Below are 19,750 nucleotides of genomic sequence, written 5' to 3'. Positions count from 1 at the left end.
GTGCTCTTACCACGGAGCCATCTCTCCAGCCCCCCTGGGTGTTTCCTACATGGCAGCTCACACTGAGACAGGTTGTTCCTTTCCTCATCTCTCTAGCTCAGTGGCCCTCAATCTTCCTCACGTTGTGGTGACCCCAACCATAGAAGCGTTTCATTGCTATTTCCTAACTGTGGCTTTGCTGCTGTACTGAATCATAATGTAAATGTCTGATATACAACCCAAGGGGTCGCGACCCACAGGTTGAGAAACCACTGGGCCATTTGGCATTTCTTAAATAGCAGTTCACACTTTTGTTGTCCCTTTCCTCATCCCCTAAGCCAGGAAGGACCCACTGTTACCAGATTGTTTTCTTGGCTGTGACCTTTCTGGTTTCTTTTCCTCTGATAGGGTAATGTATACTCCAGCCGTCATGATCCTGAGGGCAAGTTCTTCAGCCCGGGTCCTAACCACACATATGCTTCCTGGCTGCCAGAGAGGCAAGATTCAGAGCTAGCCCTGTCCAGATTCCCATTGCGGGCTGGCAGTGTAGAGAGACTCCTTTTGTAGATGTAACCAACCGTCTTGTTATATAAGAAACACAGAACCAATGCAAAGAAGAAAGCCAAGAGATCAGAGCTAAGAGCCTTACCCGCCTGCTGCAGCTAGCCAAGAGACCTCTCCGAAAAGGACCTACTTCCTGTGTGTCTGTCTTTATATAGACTTTCTGTTCTGCCTTCTCATTGGTTGTAAACCCAAACACACGACTGCCTCATCACTGCCTGTCTGTAGAGACTTCCAGGTCTTCTATGGTATTGAGATTAAAGGCATGTGTCTCCAATGCTGGCTGTATCCTTGAACACACAGAGATCTACCTAGCTCTGTCTACCAAGTGCTGGGATTAAAGGTGTGCGCCACCACCACCCACGCTCTTGCTATGGCTCGAATAGCTCTGACCCCCGGGCAACTTTATTTATTAACATACAATTAAAATCACATTTCAGTACAAATAAAATACCACCATATCCTTTCCTGACAGAAAGGGAAGGTAGGGTGATTTGGGCTCAGGATTGGAGGGTGCAGCCTATCCTGGCAGGAAATCATAACTGACAGAGTGTGAGGCCCTGAAGCAGAGTGCTGGTGTGTTGGTTCCTCATATTCAGGGTGGGCCTTCCCATCTCATTTTTTTTTTTTTTAAAGATTTATTTATTATGTATACAGTGTTCTGCCTACATGTTTGCCTGCAGGCCAGAAGAGGGCACCAGACCTCATTACAGATGGTTGTGAGCCACCATGTGGTTGCTGGGAATTGAACTCAGGACCTTTGGAAGAACAGCCTGTGCTCTTAACCGCTGAGCCATCTCTCCAGGCCCTATCTCATTTTTTTAAGCCTCTCTGGAAATGCCCTCACAGGCTCAGAGGTGTGTCTGCCAGGGGGGAGTTACAAGTTTCACCATAATTCTTTTTTTTTTTTTTCCCCCCGAGACAGGGTTTCTCTGTGTAGTTTTGGTGCCTGTCCTGGATCTCACTCTAGATCAGGCTGGCCTCGATCTCACAGAGATCCACCTGCCTCTGCCTCCTGAGTGCTGGGATTAAAGGCGTGCGCCACCACCGCCCGGCTACCACAATTCTTTTGTACATCCAGATGTTCAGTCTGTTTCGTTGTATTACTGGAGGCTGGAGAGACAGCTCTGCTCCTCTTCCAGAAGACCCACCTTGGTTCCCAGCTCCCACACCAGATAGCTCACAACCGCCTGTAACTCTAGCTCCAGGGGATCCAATACACTCTCTGGTCTGCACACCCACCCACACGGCCACACATACATATGAATAAGTTAAAAAAATATTATGGGGTAAAATAGTATCAAACACAAAATGGAATTTATTCCAAAATAGCAGTATTTCTTCTCACTCTCAGTCTTTGCAGAACAGAAATATCATTTTTAAAAAATTACCTCTAATCTTAAAACTAATCTGAAATCCGTGTTATTTCATCTTTAATATCCTTAATCTCAGCTTGGACTATCGTTAAATTAGAGATTTTCTCCTTTAAGAAAGCAATTTCTTTCTCTCTTTGGATTAAGTCAGACCCTAGCCTCCCGATGCGTAGTGTTAAATCATTTACCAGTGGTTCCAATCGCAAAAAGTCCTTCTTCAGATTGTACACCTTTGGTTTCAGGTCATTTGCGAAAGCCACAGCTTTCAGAACTTTGGCTCTGTCGCTCTCTAAGCTTAAAAATCTGTCGGTGTGCTTGTCGAAATCACCCTGGAGCTCAGCCAGCCCCTTGGTGAGCGAGTCAATTCTCCTGGAATTTTCACTCGCAGTCTTTCGGAGGGCCGCAGTTCGGTCGATGCTGCTGGAGAGAAGATCGCCTATGTTTTCGATGGTCATTGTTTCTACTTTCCCGACCTTCTGTTCCAGTTCTTGCACCGAGTCCGCTAAGGATGCGACTTCCGTCACTAAACCGGAAATGCGGCGGAGATCTGTTTTCACACTCGTAATCTTGAGACCCACGTCTTTGGCCGTGGAAGTTGTACCTTGGTCTGCTTTGGTAATGTCTTGAGAAAGACTTGTTAACGAGTTATTCAATATCCCGTGTTTCTCGGTCATCCCGCTAGACCAAATTTTCATCTCGTGGATTTCTTCCTGCAGGAGCTTTAGACGAGCCATTATTTGAAAAGCCTTGAGTTGTTCCATGAGAGCTTCACATTTCTGATACTATAAGGAAACACAATACCACAGTGATTAAATTAGTCAAAATATGACGTTGAAAATTCAACTTAAAATTCATGCCCCCCCCCCCGATTTTACTGCTCTTTGGGGGGGCTCTGGGTTTTGAATCTCAGCACTGAAAAAACAAAAAACAAAACTCCAAAAGGAATTAGAAAAGAGGATTTAAAATAACTCAAGTATATTGCTAATAATGAATAAGGAAACTTATTCATAAACATACTCAGGACATTTCATCAAACATTATTGGAAATGACTTTTCTTGATGGTTCTTATATCCTTGGTACAGTAACAGGGGCGCTAATGAAGACAGAGATGTGTGTTCTTTGGAGCTAGAGAAGGGAAGAACTCTCCAGAGGCGCTTTGGTATTGTTTAGGACTGAGAAGACAGCATAACCTCTTTTTGTTTTTGCTTTGGTTGGTTTTGTTTTTTAGACAGGTCTTGCTCTGTTGCCCAAGCTGGTTTTGAACTTCTGGACTCCAATGATCCTTCTATCTGTCTTAGATTTCTGAATAGTCTGACTACAGGTGAGGAGAGCTCCTGACTTTTCTTTCTCTGTGGTGTTGGAGACAGAACCAGAGCCTCGTGCATGCTAGATAAGGTCTGCCACACGGGTACAGGGCAAGCATTTTTTATTTTTATTTATTTATTTTTTAATTTAAAGACATGGTCGTGAGTCTTGCTATGCAGTCCTGACTCGTATGAAACTCCTTATGCCTCCACTTAAAAAACAAGTTTTATTAAGATATTGCAGGCATTTAAAAATGCTTTATGAATATATAACTGGGAGGCTGGAGAGGGGGCTTGCTGCTCTTGCAGAGGACCTGACTTTGGTTCTCAGCACCCATACTAGGTGGCTCACAAGCCTCGTAGCTCCAGCTCCAGGGGATGCCACAACATTATCCTGCCTACAGAGGTACCTTTGTAGATGATACACACACACACACACACACACACACACACACACACACACACTTATGAAAATCTTTAAAAAAGATAATTGGCAGGGCTGGTGAGATGCTCAGTGAGCAGAGCTGCTTGTTGCCAAGGTGATCACCCGGGGGACCCACATGGTAGATGGAGAGAGAGCAGACTCCCGCAAGCTGTCCTCCGACTGCTTTCCACTGACAGTAAAGCAGTTTGATCCAACTGTCCGTGCTGCGTATCACATGCAAGCAGGACCAAGGCAGGCTCTGATTTCAGGGTGTTCACTATGTAGTTTTGGAAGCAGAGTGTCGAGAAACTGGTTGTTTAAAACTCAGAGAAAAAGACATGGAACCAAAGGAAGATATGAAGGCTGAAAACATTTTTCATGCGATAAGATACACAGTTTACTCTGCAGGCATCAGGTGTTTTTCTAGAGGAACTACACATTTCCTCAATGCTTTTGATGGGTCGTCATTCTTAGACTGTACTGGCTTACTCAGTTACCTTTTCTTTTCTTTAAAGATAAATCTTTTTTTTTTTTTTAAGATTTATTTTATTTATCATGTACACAGTGTTCTGTCTGCATGTACCCCTGCCGGCCAGAAGAGGGCGCCAGATCTCATTACAGATGGTTGTGAGCCACCATGTGGTTGCTGGGAATTGAACTCAGGACCTCTGGAAGAGCAGCCAGTGCTCTTAACCTCTGAGCCATCTCTCCAGCCCCTCAGTTACCTTTTCAAGATCATTTTGGCACACACACACATATACATATATATATAGTTAATCTAAGTTAAAAATGTAATATGCTCAGAATAGTCTTTTGTGTGTGGGGGTTGGAAGTCAATGTGTGTTTCAAGTGTGTTTTTGCTATTGCTCTCCACATATTTCTTTTCTTTCTTTGTTTTCTTTCGTGGAGACAGGGTCTCACTATGTACCTTTGGCCTGAAATGTCCTATGTAGACCAGATCCAGATGTCTTTGCCTTCTCAGAACTGAGATCAAAGGCTTGTGCCACCACACATGGCATTAACTTATTTTTTTAAGACAAGGGCTCTCTATAAACATGGAGCTCACCGATTGGCTAGACTGGCTGGCCAGTGGGCTCCTAGGTTCATCTTGTCTCCATCAAGAGCTGGAATTATGGGCATATACTCTGTACCCTATTTTTTTTTAAAAGATTTATTTATTTATTATGTATATAGTGTTCTGTCCACATGCATGCCTGAATGCCAGAAGAAGGCATCAGATCTCATTATAGATGAGTGGTTGCTGGGAATTGAACTCAGGACCTCTGGAAGAACAGGCAGGCAGTGCTCTGAACCTCTGAACCATCTCTCCAGCCCTCTATACCCAATTTTTGAAAAAAAAAAAAAAAAGAAAAAGAAAAAGAAAAAAGTTTTTTTTTTTCACATGTGTATACCTGTGTTAGTTTGGGTATATCACATAGATCAGGAGCCCATGTGGGCCAGACAAGGGCCTCAGATGTCTTGGAAATGGAATTACAGGGAGCTGTGAGTCTCCCCGTGGGTACTGGGAGCCAAACTGAGACCTCTACAAGCATTCTTAAACACTAAGCCATCTGTACCCCTCTACACCCAAATTTTATGTGGGTGGGGATCCAAACTCGGGTTCTCAGCTTTACCCACTGATCTACATCCCTAGTTCCCAGAATAGTATTTTGAATGAAGATTTAAAAAGCAGTGACTGTAACAGAAGGGTGTTGTGTGTGTGTGTGTGTGTGTGTGTGTGTGGTTACTCTTTTTGTGGGAGGACCTGCCACCCAGCTCCCAAATAAATCACACATGGAAGCTTATTTTTAATTATGAATGCCCGGCCTTAGCTTCTCTTGTTTCTAGCCAGCTTTCCTTAACTTAAATTGCCCCGTCTACTTTGGCCTCCGGGCTTTTCCGTTCTCTTCCTTCTGTACATCTTACTCTTACTCCATGGCTTGCTGTGTAGCGGGGTGACTGGCCGCTGGAGTCCTCCTCCTTCTCTGGCTACTAGCTCTTCTTCCCCCCTCCATCTCTTTCTTCTGCCTGCCAGCCCCGCCCATCCTTTCTCCTGCCTCGCTATTGGCCAGTTCTTCATTAGACCATCAGGTGATTTAGACAGGCACAGTCGCACAGCTTCACAGAATTAAACAAATGCAACATAAACAAAAGTAACACACCCGAAAAAATATTCTCCCACAGAAGGGTTACAGTGATCTGCTGAAATGAGGTAGACCATTTAACTCAAGGTAGCAAGCCCCCCTCTTTGCTCCATTACATGCTTGATTTCAGTGTCTATTTTTTCCTCTTCAATAGCTTTATGCTCCATCAATGATTGGTGGAGTAGGTGGCCCAGAGGGTGCTTTTGGCAGAGAAGTCAGCTTGTGATGAAGTTATTCCGAGTATGACATTGATGAGTAGCTACAAACAGAAAGGAAATCTAGCAACTGCAAACTATTTTATTTTTAGGGTTCACCTTTTGCAGTACACTTACTTGCTGAAGAGTGTCCCATGGATAGAGGAACAGAAGGCTCCCTTTGCCTATTTTATCTCTAGGCTGCCATTTGCTCGTGTATCTACCTCTGTGGAGTAAGCACAGCTTAACAGCATGGCTCGACTGAGATGTCTCAGAACGAGCTCGTTCTCTTAGGAGGCCTCGTCACTAGGGAGCCGCTTTGGCTCATTTGGTGACTTGGAAGAGGATTTATTATGAACTTCTAAAATGGAAACTCAATACAGTGTGCTAACAGGCTAGAAACGGCAAAGTCCTTTGTTTATTTCCCCCTACACTCTCCTTCTCTCCCTTCCTTTTTAGTGCTGGAGATCAAGTTCAGGACCCTGCATAGGACAGGCAGGCGCTCTTCTCTCAGCTACATCCATAGCTATTCCTTTAAATTATTTATAAGTATGCATGTATGCATATGTGTATGTAGAGACAGGTTGACCTTGAGCTCTCCATGTGGTTGAGGATGACCTTGAATTTATGATCTTCTTGCTTCCATCTCCCAGGTGTTCAGGCCTGGTTTTATGCAGTGCTGGCTGGGAATGGAACCCAGTGCTTCAGGAATGCTAGGCAGACACTCCGTCAGCTGAGCCATCTCTCCAGCCCCTTCTGTAATTTTATTCTTTTATGGGCGGGAGAGATGGCTCAGAGGTTAAGAGCACTGGCTGCTCTTCCAGAGTTCCTGAGTTCAAGTGCCAGCAACCATCTATCATGAGATCTGGTGCCCTCTTCTGGCCTGCAGGCATACATGCAGGCAGAACACTGTCTATGTAATAAATAAATCATTAAAACATTCTTTTAGTATACTACGTGTATGGTGTTTCGTCTGCAGGTGTGTCTATGTACCACTTGCGTGTCTGGTGCTTGTGGAGGTCAGAAAGGAGCAATGAGCGCCTTGGAACTGGAATTCCAGTTGTCAACTGCCATGTGGATGCCGGGAATATGATCCAGGTCCTCTGGAAGAGCAGCCAGTGCCTATGGGGGCCAAAAAGGGCACTGATCCCCCAGAGCTGGAGTCACAGGAGATTGTGAACAGCTTTTTGTGGGCACTGGGAACTGAACTCTGGTTCTCTGCAGGAGCCCTCTTAACCACAGAGCTATCTCTTCAGCCTCTCATTCTGCAAGATTTTTGTTGTTAGTGTTCTGCTATGTAGCCCAGCTTGGCCATGAACTTGGACTCTTCCTGCTTCAACCTGGAGTTACAGACATGTACTACCATGCCTAGCTGTAAAACTGCTTTATCTGTGCTGAAAGTTTTAAATAAATGGACAGTACTCTGTATAAGCTAATTGATATAAAATTTATTATCAATTACAGAGATACAAAAATGTATATTAGAATATTGGCAGTTTTCAAAAAGCACAACAAAATGAAGTCTGTGTCATTGCATATACCTGTGACCCCTATCACCTGAAATGCAGAAGCACGAAGATGGTGAGTTAAGACTAATTGGGGTACATACTGAGACCTTGTCTCAAAAATAAAATAAAAAGCTCTAAAACACACAAAAGGGAAACAAAGGAAGATTCATTAAATGTATCTAGACCTCTCCAATGACAATTTTGATAAATAAGAAATAAAAAGCACTTATTTTATTCTATGCATATGAATGTTTTGTATATACATATATATGGATATGTCCATGCACCACACGCATGCCATGCCTGGTGTTTGCAGAAGTCAAAAGAGTGTGCCAGATACCCTGGAAGCCGAGTTACAGATGGTTGTGAGCCATCATGTGAAGGCTGGGAATCAAACCCAGGTCCTCTGCAAGAACAACCAGTGCTCTTAACCACTGAGTCATCTCTTCAGCCCCAGTGCAAATTTCTTTTTTGTTTTTTGTTTTTTTTTCTAGACAGGGTTTATGCTACTGCCCTCCCATAGCCAAAACGGTTTATTAATTGCTTTGATTACAATTTTGAGATCTCTGTCAGTTTCAGCTACAGCTTTGTTTCAGCTATGATGCACTCTGAAACCTGTAAACATACCTCCCAACATTAAGATTAAAATAATTTAAATTAGCTGGGCTACTGGGACTCAATCATTTTTTTCTTAATCATTAACTTGAGCCACAGTCTATATGAGTCCTCAATAGAAACTTATATGTTCTAGCTGTATAACACTTCCTTGTTTTATTTTTTCTCATAAAAATTCTATTTAAACTAGCATTATTATTATCAATTAGACAGTACAGCCTAAGGAGAAATCATCTTCATAATAATCCACAGGTAAAAAATGCCCAGTAGAACGGGATGTTTCCATGAGATAAACACACTACATTACAGGCAGCAGGGATCTCCCAACACCCGTTCACACCATGCCAGACACCAGAGAAAGATGGCAGCAGCAAACATGTGAAGGCACAGCAGAACAAAAGACACTCTGGAGCCTGTGGTCTTGGGGCCTTGCCTATCCGAGATTCACCCATCAGGGATCGACTCCTGGTGGGATGACACCCTGAAGTCAACTGCCATCCGAAGCTCCTCTGACATGCCACCAGCAGGTTTCCCTGTGTAGCCCTGGCTGTTCTGGATCTCTCTCTGTAGACCAGGCTGGCCTCAAACTCACAGAGATCCGCCTGCCTCTGCCTCCTGAGTGTTGGGATTAAAGGCATGTAACACTACTGCCCGGCTTGGCAAATTTCTTAGAGTGATACATAGACACAGATTTTTCAATAGTTTTCTCATGTGATATTTGCGTTCTGGCTCTGCCTTCCAGGGCTGGGATTAAAGGACCCAACTTCTCATGTCAGTGCCGGGTGGACTCAAGCATCACGCTTTCACAGCAAGCGCTTCACCTGCTGAGCTATCTCCTGGCCTTATTACTATTACTATTATTATTATTATTATTATTAATATTATTATTATCATCTGAGACACAGTCTTACTGTGTAGACCAGGCTGGCCTTGAACTCACAGAGATCCGCCTGCCTTTGCCTACTGAGTGCTGGGATTAAAGGTGTGCGCCACCAAGCCTAAAATAAAATCAGTATGTAAAACAAACAGTTTCATAAGTTGGGGAATCTGTAAAATAATGACATAAATATGTCATAATCATCACAATTTATTGTTACGTTGTTTTATCTTTAAAGCAGCACAGGCTTACTGCGTATTTGTATTTTAAGTATCTATTAGCTGTAGTGAGTGAACTCCAGTGACACACAATTCAAGCTTTGGAAATTAAAGTCGGCACACAAAGGCACTCCATACGCTCATGCTTCAAAGCATAACCAGTCAGTAGAAGATATTAATGAGGACAAAGTAAGAAGACATTTACTCACATGTTAAACTTCTAAGTGTCTGTAACACAGTTTAGAACCTTTGCAAAAAGGGAAACTACTTCCCAGGCGCCATAGTTCTGAGAACCTGGCGTTACCTCAGAGAAGAGCCCCGGGCTCTCCTGCAGGCCTATTACCTTCCACTTGACGTGAAATTCCTAGGAACTTGTCGTCTGAATGTGAGAAGCTGGCAGAGGCAGGTGTGCTACCAACTGACTGCAAGAGCAGGAGGCAGAAAAAGCACGAGAAACAGACACAGCTTTGAAAAACGGAAAACTCAGGTCACACAGTGAAATGGTAAACCGTCTCAATATTTGCCATAGTTATCTATATATAGATATCTATGTCTCTCTCTCTATATATATCTCTAGTATAATACATGCAATTCAAGCCGGGCAGTGGTGGCGCACGCCTTTAATCCCAGCACTCGGGAGGCAGAGGCAGGTGGATCTCTGTGAGTTCGAGGCCAGCATGGGCTACCAAGTGAGTTCCAGGACAGGCTCCAAAGCTACACAGAGAAACCCTGTCTCGGAAAAAAACCAAAAACTGCAATTCATAATAATGTCTATTAACTATTGGAAAAACATGTAGATATTAAATATATTGCCTAAAAAGTAGAGCAATATATATTTTAGAACTATTTCTTTCTTTCTGTTTCTTTTTCTTTCTTTTTTTCTGAGAAAGTGTTCCTCTGTGTAGCCCTGGCTGTCCTGGAACTCCCCCTGTAGACCAGGCTGGCCTTGAACTCAGAGATCTGCCTGCTGCTGGCTCTGCGTGCTGGGATTAAAGGTGTGCACCACCACCTCCCCGCAGAACTATTTCTATTTAAAATGGTCAAAATAAGTTTTAGAGCTTAAAAAGAGAGAACTGTGATTATGTGCACACTCCATACGGACCATACTCCACTTATTCTCTATGAAGTGAGGCAGAGAAAAATGACTGAAAAAACATAGAACTGACTGATTTCCACTGAATAATACAGTCCATCAAGTGTGCTGGGACCCTAATAATCACCAGCTCCCTTGTTTTCTAGGTCATATTTCCCCAAGGTCCCCTTCTCTCTTGCACTTGAGTAGGCTATGAAATCGTGAACTTTCCCTTTCAGAACAACCAGTTCGTTCTGCATCTTTAAGATGCTGTTGTCGTACTGAATCCCCTCCAGGGTCTTCTGCATCTCCATTATATCAGACACTGCCCTTAGCATGTCATCTTCCATGTTAAACATCTGCAGAGTCAGGTCTTCCATTTTCTTTTCTGTCCCCATCAGATCCTGAGAGACTCTGAGAATGGAGTGGACCGCATTTTCCACAGCCGGCAAATGTGCCTTACACTCCTCAACTTTGGGTCCGTAGTTGGAGAGTTTACCGGTCAGATCTTCCTCTCTGGCTAGGAGAGCGTGCTGGGCTTCCTGCAGCCTCTCAACTGCTTCCGAATCAGAGCTCAGCTGCGCCTGCACTCGGAGAAGGTCTTCCTCTTCTTGCCTGCTTACTGTTCTCACATTTCGCAGGGTGCTGTCTTCCAAATCTCTCAGCCGGTCAGTGAGCAATTTCAATTCTTGCTCAGCTGAGTTAATTTTCATGGTTACTTGAGAATGTATATGCTTTGCTTCTGATTTGAAAGTGGCTGTATTATTGCTCATTTCTGCCAGAGTTCTCTTCCAGAAATCTGTAATGTTCTGGAATTTCTCATTAAGGTTTTGCATCTTTTGTGTGAGCATCTCTTCACTATTCTCAATGTCCTGTATGGATCTTTGGAGGCCAGATACTTCCTGTTCAAACTGGGCCATCAGAGCCATGGATGATGTAGCTTCCTGCAGGATACTTTCGGTAGACTCAAGCTGCATTTATGACACAAACAACCCCGAGCCACTTAATCATTTTTATATTAGAGAAACATGTTAACAATCAGAAGCATAACACATACAAGGTTCAAATCCCGAAGACACCTAAAATATCTAAGTCCATCAGAATCACACGGACAGAAATATTTATCATTAGTAGTTTTTAACAAATTTAATAGAGTAGCCCTATGTTGGAAAAATGTATACTTGAACTCACAGTCCTAGTTATTCAACATATTTTTGTCATGAGGGCATAGTCAAAAGAAATGATGTTAACATTTTCTGAAGTATATTGGAGTTTCTTTTTTCATGACAATGGAAAGTAACGCAGATGTCATTTTTATGGCTATTTGGCTTTTAGGGAAGAAGTGCAACTGTGTAAAATTTGCTACCTCTTCTGAAACCTATGATTTTGGAAGTTTCTGGCTGAATTGCTATTATTATTTTTGCTAACCTCTTGTGGACAAAGAACTAGAAGTAGATGGCAAAAAGGCAGAAATGAATTTTTATAACAGTAGTTGAGACAAGCTACATCAAATGGCAGTGTAAGCCTGTGGGACTCCTTAGAATGGGCTGGGATATTTGGAAGGGCTATGCCATGGACTTCAATAATCTCTACCGTCACATAGATAAAAGCTTTAGAGATGACGAAAAGACCTAGAAATGATGATTCAGCTTTCAAGTGTTTGCAGCACTGTCCTGAGAGAGAACACTGAAGAGGGCACAGTTCGGCCCTGCAGCAGCTTACTTAGGAAGCAAAGCAATCTGCACACACTAGAACAAGGGGAGACATATGGAAACACTTGGTGGAGTCCTGACCCAGACTTCAGTGCCCAAGCATAGTCTCCCAGAAGTACTATCTATTATTCATGTCCTCTCTAAATCATTTTACATACTACTTAACAGATTAAGCTTTGAAAACTACTAAGCACATCATGGGGCAACATTTAAAAAAAACTTAGCTGGGCGGTGGTGGTGCACACCTTTAATCCCAGTATTTGGGAGGCAGAGCCAGGAGTATCTCTGTGAGTTCGAGGCCAGCCTGTACTACAGAGCGAGATCCAGGACAGGCACCAAAACTACACAAGAGAAACCCTGTCTCAAAAAACAAAACAAAATAAAACAAAACAAACCTTAGATGATTCCTAATACTTCTAAGCCAACTCCACAGCCCTGGTTCTAATAGTCAGAACATCTTGTGGTACCTATTGTATTATCGGTTGCCACATACAGTGCCGTGAGTGTTCACTTTTGCCAGACCTTGTGCAAGATACTGCTGATAAAATATTAACTGGATGGAGCAGACGATGCTTTAGATCTTCTGATCAGACAGTCTAGGGTCCTGATGAGAACTATGAGCATCCTCTAGGAGCTAGCTCTGTTTCTAGGTGTTAGAGAGACAGGAAAGATGCAGTGTTTGTTCTAAATGCTAACAATCAGAAGTACGGGAGTCAAAAACAAACAAATAAGCAAACCATTAAAAAACCCAGAAGTGTGACATCAGTGTGATGACAGATTCAACACACAACGAATGTTCAGAGGAGAGGTAAGAAGTCAGGAGAGTGAAGTGGGGAAGCTTAATGTGACTGAAATCTGCCTCAAAGGGCTGGTTAATTGGCCAGGTAAATAGCTCTAAATTCCTTCCAGGAAGAGACCATGCCTTATATTTGTTGTGCTGGGATTACATGTGTGTGCCACTACTGCCTGGCATATATGTATATATATATATATATATATATATATATGAAATATTTATATTTCAGAGCTGAGGACCGAACCCAGGGCCTTGCGCTTGCTAGGCAAGCGCTCTACCACAGAGCTAAATCCCCAATCCCCCCATATTATATTTTCATATCTAAAGATCAACGATACTTGTTTGTTTGTTGAGCCATGGCTGGTCAGGAATTTGCTATGTAGACCAGGCCAGACTTGAACTCACAGAGATCCGCCTGCCTCAGCCTACCGAGTGCTGGGATTAAAGGTGTGTGCCGTCAGGCCCAGCTGGAAATGGTTTACCTTGTCTGAAATGAAACTGATTTTATTCCGCAGTCCTTGAAACTCGCCGCTTTCTGTCTGCAGTAACTGGTACTGGCGTTCCATCTTCGCAAACTTTTCCGATTGCTGAAATACAAGCCTGGAGAAGGAGAAAAGGATGATGCCTGTCACTCACTTCCGATCAGAACGATGTGCATTCTCGAGTGGCTGCTGCAGTGTCTGTGAGCCGACTTCACCACTCGGGTGCCGACTGTGTGGAAGGGGTCGGGATTAACGCACTGCAAAGACTGACTCAACATTGCCTCTCTTCAGGGGTCACAGCTCAGGGAGGGAGGCAGAGTGGCATCGCTAATAGATGTATGAAAAAGAAGCATTCCAGAAGAAGTCAGAGTGGAACTATTTGGAATAAAAACTTTGATCTCAATCCCCAGCACTACTAAGCTATTATCCCTCAAACTGAGACTATGGTGTGCACGCCTGTAACTGTATTATTTAGGGAGGAGGGGGCAGGAGGACCATAAGTTCAAGGCCATCCTCCATTACATAGTGAGTTGAGGCTCAAAGGCCAACTGGGGCTCCATGAGACTCTGTTTTTAAAAAAAGGTTATGAAGAGATAAAATACAGAAGAGAGCCATTGTCAAAGTGATAGTAGAATATGCATGCAAAGCAGGCTATAAAAACTCTGCGTTTGATATACTCAACAATATGCTCATAGGAATACTGTAGATGTCATTCTAAATGAGGGTTCAGGATGTAGGGGGATGGCTCAGTTGATAAAGGGCTTGTCATGTAGGCATGAGGACCTGAGTGTGACCCCTAGCACCCACATAAAAAGCTTGGTGGTACCCTTGTAATCCTGGAACCGGGGAAGGAGAAAGAGGATCAGTCAGCCTAAGCTAATCAGTGAGACCCGGATCTTAGTGGGAGACCCTGTCTCAAAACCCAAGATTGCTGGCTTCTGAGGAGTGAGGACAGAGGTTGACCTCTGGCCTCCATACATTCGCACATGCACACTCACACCCACACCCACACACAAAGTGAAATTAGGGCTGAGGGTATAGCTCAGTGGTAGGAGGAGTGTCTATCTGACATGTCAAAGATCCCAGCTTTGAAGCCAGCATGTAAGCAAACAAAATCGGAGTGTTCTTTTCATCTGGGAAGTAGTAAAGAGCAGAAACAAACAAACAAACAAACAAACAAACAAACAAGAAAGAGCCATCCTTGGGCCGGTGAGATGGCTCAGCGGTTAACAGCACCAGGCTTCTCTTCTAGAGGATACAGCTTTTAATCCCAGCAGCCACATGGTAGCTCACAACTGTCTGTAACTACAGTTCCAGGGGATCCAGTGCCCTCTCCTTACTCCACTGGCACCAGGCACACATGGGACGCACACACACGCAGGCGAAATACTCATACACATAAAATAAAGCTACCCCAATGTCTAAGAATCGGATGCTTTACTGAGGTAGCCAGACACTTTATCCTAATTTTCGAAACAATAAAGGAACATATTTTTGTAGATTTGAAATGAGTAGGCACAAAAGGAATGCCTTAGGGTTAATATCATTTTGGTTATCTGCTTTAATTCAATTCTCCAGGCTCAGAAAAGGCAGTTCACTCTTTTTGTACACAGAGTCATCAAACAGCAAGAGAGCAGAATCATGAGAAGTGCCTAAGCCACAGAATCTATACTAGTGGCTGCAAGTCTTCCCTACACATTGGAATCAATTACTAGGCAGCTTTAACCCATCCACGACTGGGTCCCCATTTACAGAGATTCTTAATTAATTAGTCATGGATACAGCTTGGATATTAACTAGTCTAACAGCTTCCCAGGCAATCTGAGTATGCAGTCAGGCCGAGGAACACTTGCCAATCATAGTCTATAAATACTTTTCCAGGGAAAGACAAGAGATTCCACAGCTTCCCAGAGCGTTGAGAGGCCTCTCAAAGTGCAGCTGTGTGTATCCTCAAAGGCGCCAGTGTTTTGAACTTATAGTGATCTCACTGGGTTAACTACTTGTAAGACTGTGTAAAACTGTCTTTTTGCTAAACAAATATTACAAAGTTAGATGAAATACATTTCTTTTGATGATGCAGGTTAATGTCTAGCATATAATTCCAGTTTATAGAATTAGTAGAGATCAACTTCTCTTTTGTGTATTAATATGAACTTTTAAACAAAACTCATGTTAAAAAGCATTATTTTCCATTATTATTATTATTATTATTATTATTATTATTATTATTATTATTATTATTGTTTTTTGAGACAGGGTTTCTCTGTGTAGCTTTTCACCTTTCCTGGAACTCGCAGAGATCCGCCTGGCTCTGCCTCCCGAGTGCTGGGATTAAAGGCGTGCGCCACCACACCCAGCTTATTTTCCTAATTTTTAAAGATGGATGATGGTTAGACAATTTTTCCTCCCCACATCTTTTTTTTTTCTTTTTTGTTGTTGCTGGGAACAAACCGAGGTCCTGGGGCATCCTGGAAAAATGTTCTACTACTGAGCTACATCCCCACAATTGATTTATTGCAGTATTATGAATTTCAATTAATTTTTTTCCTCTTTCATAGTATAGGCTGTCACCCATAAAAATGAGTTAATTTCAATGACTAGTTAATTGGCTGTTATTGCATTGTTACTCCATAAACTTACCCTATAGAGGAGCAAGTTTACTCAGAATAAAAACATTACTATAGGAGGTTTTGAGTAAAAGTTGATCCATTATAAAAATGCCTGAGCCCGGAGAGATGGCTCTATAATAAAGAGCCCTTGCTGTTATTCCAGAAGACCCAGTTCAGTTCCCAGCAATGATGCCCAGAGGCAGACAGCACGCGCGAGCGAGCGCGCGCACACACACACACACACACACACACACACACACACACACACACACAACTACAGAGATTTAAGAAGTAAAAATAGCCTTACAGCACTTTTTTTTCCTTTTCCTTTTCTTTCTTTTTATTTTTTTGTAGGCAGTGTCTCATGTAGCTCAGGCTGGCCTCAAACCACTGTGTTAACTAATCTCTTGAAGCCCCGGATCTTCTCCTCCCAGCCTCCCAAGTACTGAGATTATAGGAATGTGCAACCATGCATTTGGCTTTATTGGACGTTTTCGTGCTGTTTACTGTTGGCTCTCACTTCAGAGTCAAGCATTAATGCTTTGCACAGTGTCAGGTTAGTGGAAGTACCTCTGATACTTTCCTCCTCCTTCTCCTTCAGGTTAGCCTCTCACCAAAGCAAGAGCCACCCTTGCTACAAGTAGATCATACATACAAGCAGCACACAGCTGACTTAGTGCTGGTGATGCAGGAAAAGAAAGATGTGGTCCACACAGTGCTGATGAGTTACAATGCACTTTATTCTCCACTTTATGCCTCAATGGACACACACACACACACACACACACACACACACACACACAAAACCACAGAGATTTAAGAAGTGTTGTACACTATTACACTATGCGAAGGTGTATTGCTGTGACTGGTGTAATAAAAAGCTGACCAACAATAGCGAGGCAGCAAAAGGTTGGGCGGGACTTCTGGGTACAGTGAGGAAGAAAAAAGGCGGAGTCTGCAGCCAGATGCAGAGGAACCAGCACGGGCAGTACACAGTTAAGGTACCCGAGCCACGTAAGAGAACACAGATTAAAAGATATGCATTAATTTAAGTTATAAGAACTAGCTAGGAATTTCATAATAAGAAATCTCAGGGTCATTATTTGGGAGCTGGCTGGGGGGAGAGGGAAACACCAGTTACACGTGTATATTTCATACATACTGACTCATTTGAAATCATGGAAGAAAATGGCTTATTTTCTAGAAGTCAAGAAAGCATGCCCAGAGAGGGCTGCTTCAGCCCTGAAGAATCATGTTCTTAAACTGGCATCATGTTTCTGTCCAAGGTGTTTCATTCCTGTTTAGTGCGTCGCAGGTATCTTTTGACAGGAGCAATCCCAGTCTTCCTGTTTAGACGAGGTTGTCAAAGACCTGAAATCAGAGTCTACTAAAGCAGAAGAAAGGACCGATTCAGAACTAGGGGTGGTGCCTATTTCCAGGATCTTTAGTATTAAGATTCTCTTTATTCATTCATTCATTCATTCATTCATTCATTCATTCATTCATTTGTTTATTTATTTATCTGAGACAGGGTTTCTCTGGGTAGTTTTGGTGCCTGTCCTGGATCTCGCTCTGTAGACCAGGCTGGCCTCGAACTCACAGAGATCCTCCTGGCTCTGCCTCCTGAGTGCTGGGATTAAAGGCGTGCGCCACCACTGCCCGGCTTCATTTATTTTTTGTTTGAGTGTTTACCCACATGTATGTATGTATATGTACCACATGTGTCCCTGGTACATGAGGAGGCCAGAAGTGGGGGTCAGAAGTTACAGGCAGTTGTAAGTCACTCTGCAGGCTGGGAACAGAGCTGCTTCCTCTGCACGAGCGGCAATCTCTCTTCACCGCTAAGTCGTCCATCTTCTTCGTTCCTCTAGTCCCAGAATTTTTGTTTGTTTATTTGCAAGGCAGGGTCTCACTGTGTAGCCCTGGCTGTCCTGGAACTCACTACGTAGGCCAGGTTGGCCTTCGACTCACAGAGATCATCGGCCTGTCTCTGATTCCAGGGTGTTGGGATTGAAGGTGTGGGCCACGATGCCCGGCTCCAGAAACTCAATCTTATTTTGGATTAATATCGAAGGGGGGCCGGGCGGCGGCGGCACACGCCTTTACAGCACTCGGGAGGCAGAGGCAGGCAGATCTCTGTGAGTTCAAGGCCAGCCTGGGCTACCAAGTGAGCTCCAGGAAAGGCGCAAAGCTACGCAGAGAAACCCTGTCTCGAAAAACAAACAAACAAACAAAAAATATCGAAGGGGGGCAAACGTATCACACAGGTTAAGTAGTTGGTCTGCACTGGCTCTGCATTTACTAACTGTGTGACCAACCACCGTGGACAAATTAAACAGCTTATCTTTGCTATGTTTCCTCATCTAGAAAGTAGGGACAATAACATCTCATGGAGATTTTGGAGAAATAAAACAGGTTCATATAATTACTACATTAAAAGCTGGCCAAGAAGAACTACTGAGGGCAAAGGGGTGGGAGAAAGGTAATCAGTTCAATGTATATGTTCACAGGATCCAAGTAGAATTAATGTGTCAAGAAAAACAACCAACAAACCATGGGCCCAGCGAGCAATGACTTCCAGGCTGAAATACTGAACTGAAAGTTGTTTGGGAGAGCCAGGCAGATTGGCTGGTCAAGGCACTTGCTGCCAAGCAGGACAACAGAGTTGGATCCTCTTGTATGGAATTATTTCCCTCTGATCTGAAACGTTCCCTTAAGAGGTGGGTGATCATGAACCACAGAAAATAAGTCAAAGGCCACATATCCGAGAGAACAGAACTTGCAAGATTCTTGGGGCTACCCTCCAACAATATAAAAAGGAGTAAACAGTGGCTTGGGGGTGAAGATTCTGACCAGCCCGAGTACAGAAAGAGATTTGGAGAGCGGCCCACAAATCGTGCAGCGAGCTCCAGGGTTGCAGCTTTGAGAATCGTCACCTATGCTGGGGTGGCCTCCTCAGTGACAGATCTGCTTTGGAATCATCATCATTCCTTGTAAGTAACCTCTCAGTATACGACTGTTAGTAACCCCAGTAAAAAAAATCACTGGTTCACTAAATTAAAAACAAAACAAACCGGTTCATATATAGAAAAGCACACAGAACAATGCTACAGTGGAACAAATCACTAAGGACCTTGGCATCTATTTCTTATTTCTGCCCTAGCTTCTTCCCTTTGTGGTACTGAGGGTGAAACTCAGGGTGCTGCGGATGCTAGGCCAGTGAATGCTCCTTTGTCCTTTCTTTTGGACCCTTTAATGCACTTTCCTGTTGGAGAATATTAGTTGAAGATGTGTCACATTTGTTTATGCGGTGGAATATTTGTTTAATGAAGCAAAGATGTGCTGTATTCTTTTATGTTGCATTTGTTTAAATCTGTGAAGCTGTGTTACTGTGCCTGCCTAAAACACCTGATTGGTCTATAAAAGAGCTGAAGAGCCAATAGCAAGGCAGGAGAAGGGAGGAGATCAGGAGCCAGCCACAGACAGCAAGTCACAGAGTAAGAAGAAAGGTATACAGAATAGAGAAAGATAAAAGCCCAGAGGTGAAAGGTAAATGAGATAATTTAAGAAAAGCTGACTAGAAATAAGCCAAGCTAAGGCTGGGCATTCATAAGAAAGAATCAGACTCTGGGTGTGTATTTATTTGGGAGCTGAGTGGCAGGCCACCAGAAGAGCCAAAAGAGTGAAAAACCAACCAACAACACTTTCCATCTCTCCTACATGCCAATGGCTGTCTGTTTAAAGGAGTATGACTCCCTTATGTTTGCACTTGGTCGAAGCCTTAAGCTGGACACTAAGCTGGACAAGAGGGTTGGTTTGATAAATGAAGCAGGGATAGATGTATCTGATCATTTGTAGGTCTCTATGGGAGCAGAACATTG

The 19,750-nt window shown here is 43.4% G+C and overlaps 1 protein-coding gene across 2 annotated transcripts in view; it reads right to left on the bottom strand.

The window, feature by feature from the left end:
* Positions 1-587: 587 nt before the first annotated feature.
* Ikbip (IKBKB interacting protein) overlaps positions 588-19,750 on the bottom strand; it is a 32,385-nt gene continuing 13,222 nt past the window's right edge. Inside the window, exons 2-3 of one of the 2 annotated variants that reach the window (XM_006979813.4) lie at positions 13,261-13,378; positions 588-2,695 (exon numbers count right to left, since the gene is read on the bottom strand). In XM_006979813.4, coding sequence (XP_006979875.1) covers positions 1,946-2,695; positions 13,261-13,378 — 868 coding nt within the window. In that variant the 3' untranslated portion in view covers positions 588-1,945. Of the gene's footprint in view, positions 2,696-7,408; positions 11,242-13,260; positions 13,379-19,750 lie in introns of those variants that run through there. The other variant, XM_006979812.4, reaches the window with a different exon arrangement.

The sequence above is a fragment of the Peromyscus maniculatus genome, chromosome 18, assembly GCF_049852395.1.
Source record: "Peromyscus maniculatus bairdii isolate BWxNUB_F1_BW_parent chromosome 18, HU_Pman_BW_mat_3.1, whole genome shotgun sequence".
NCBI classification, from domain to species: Eukaryota; Metazoa; Chordata; class Mammalia; order Rodentia; family Cricetidae; genus Peromyscus; species Peromyscus maniculatus.
Note: the sequence above shows the minus strand (reverse complement) of the source record. Positions and strands in the feature narration are given on the sequence as shown.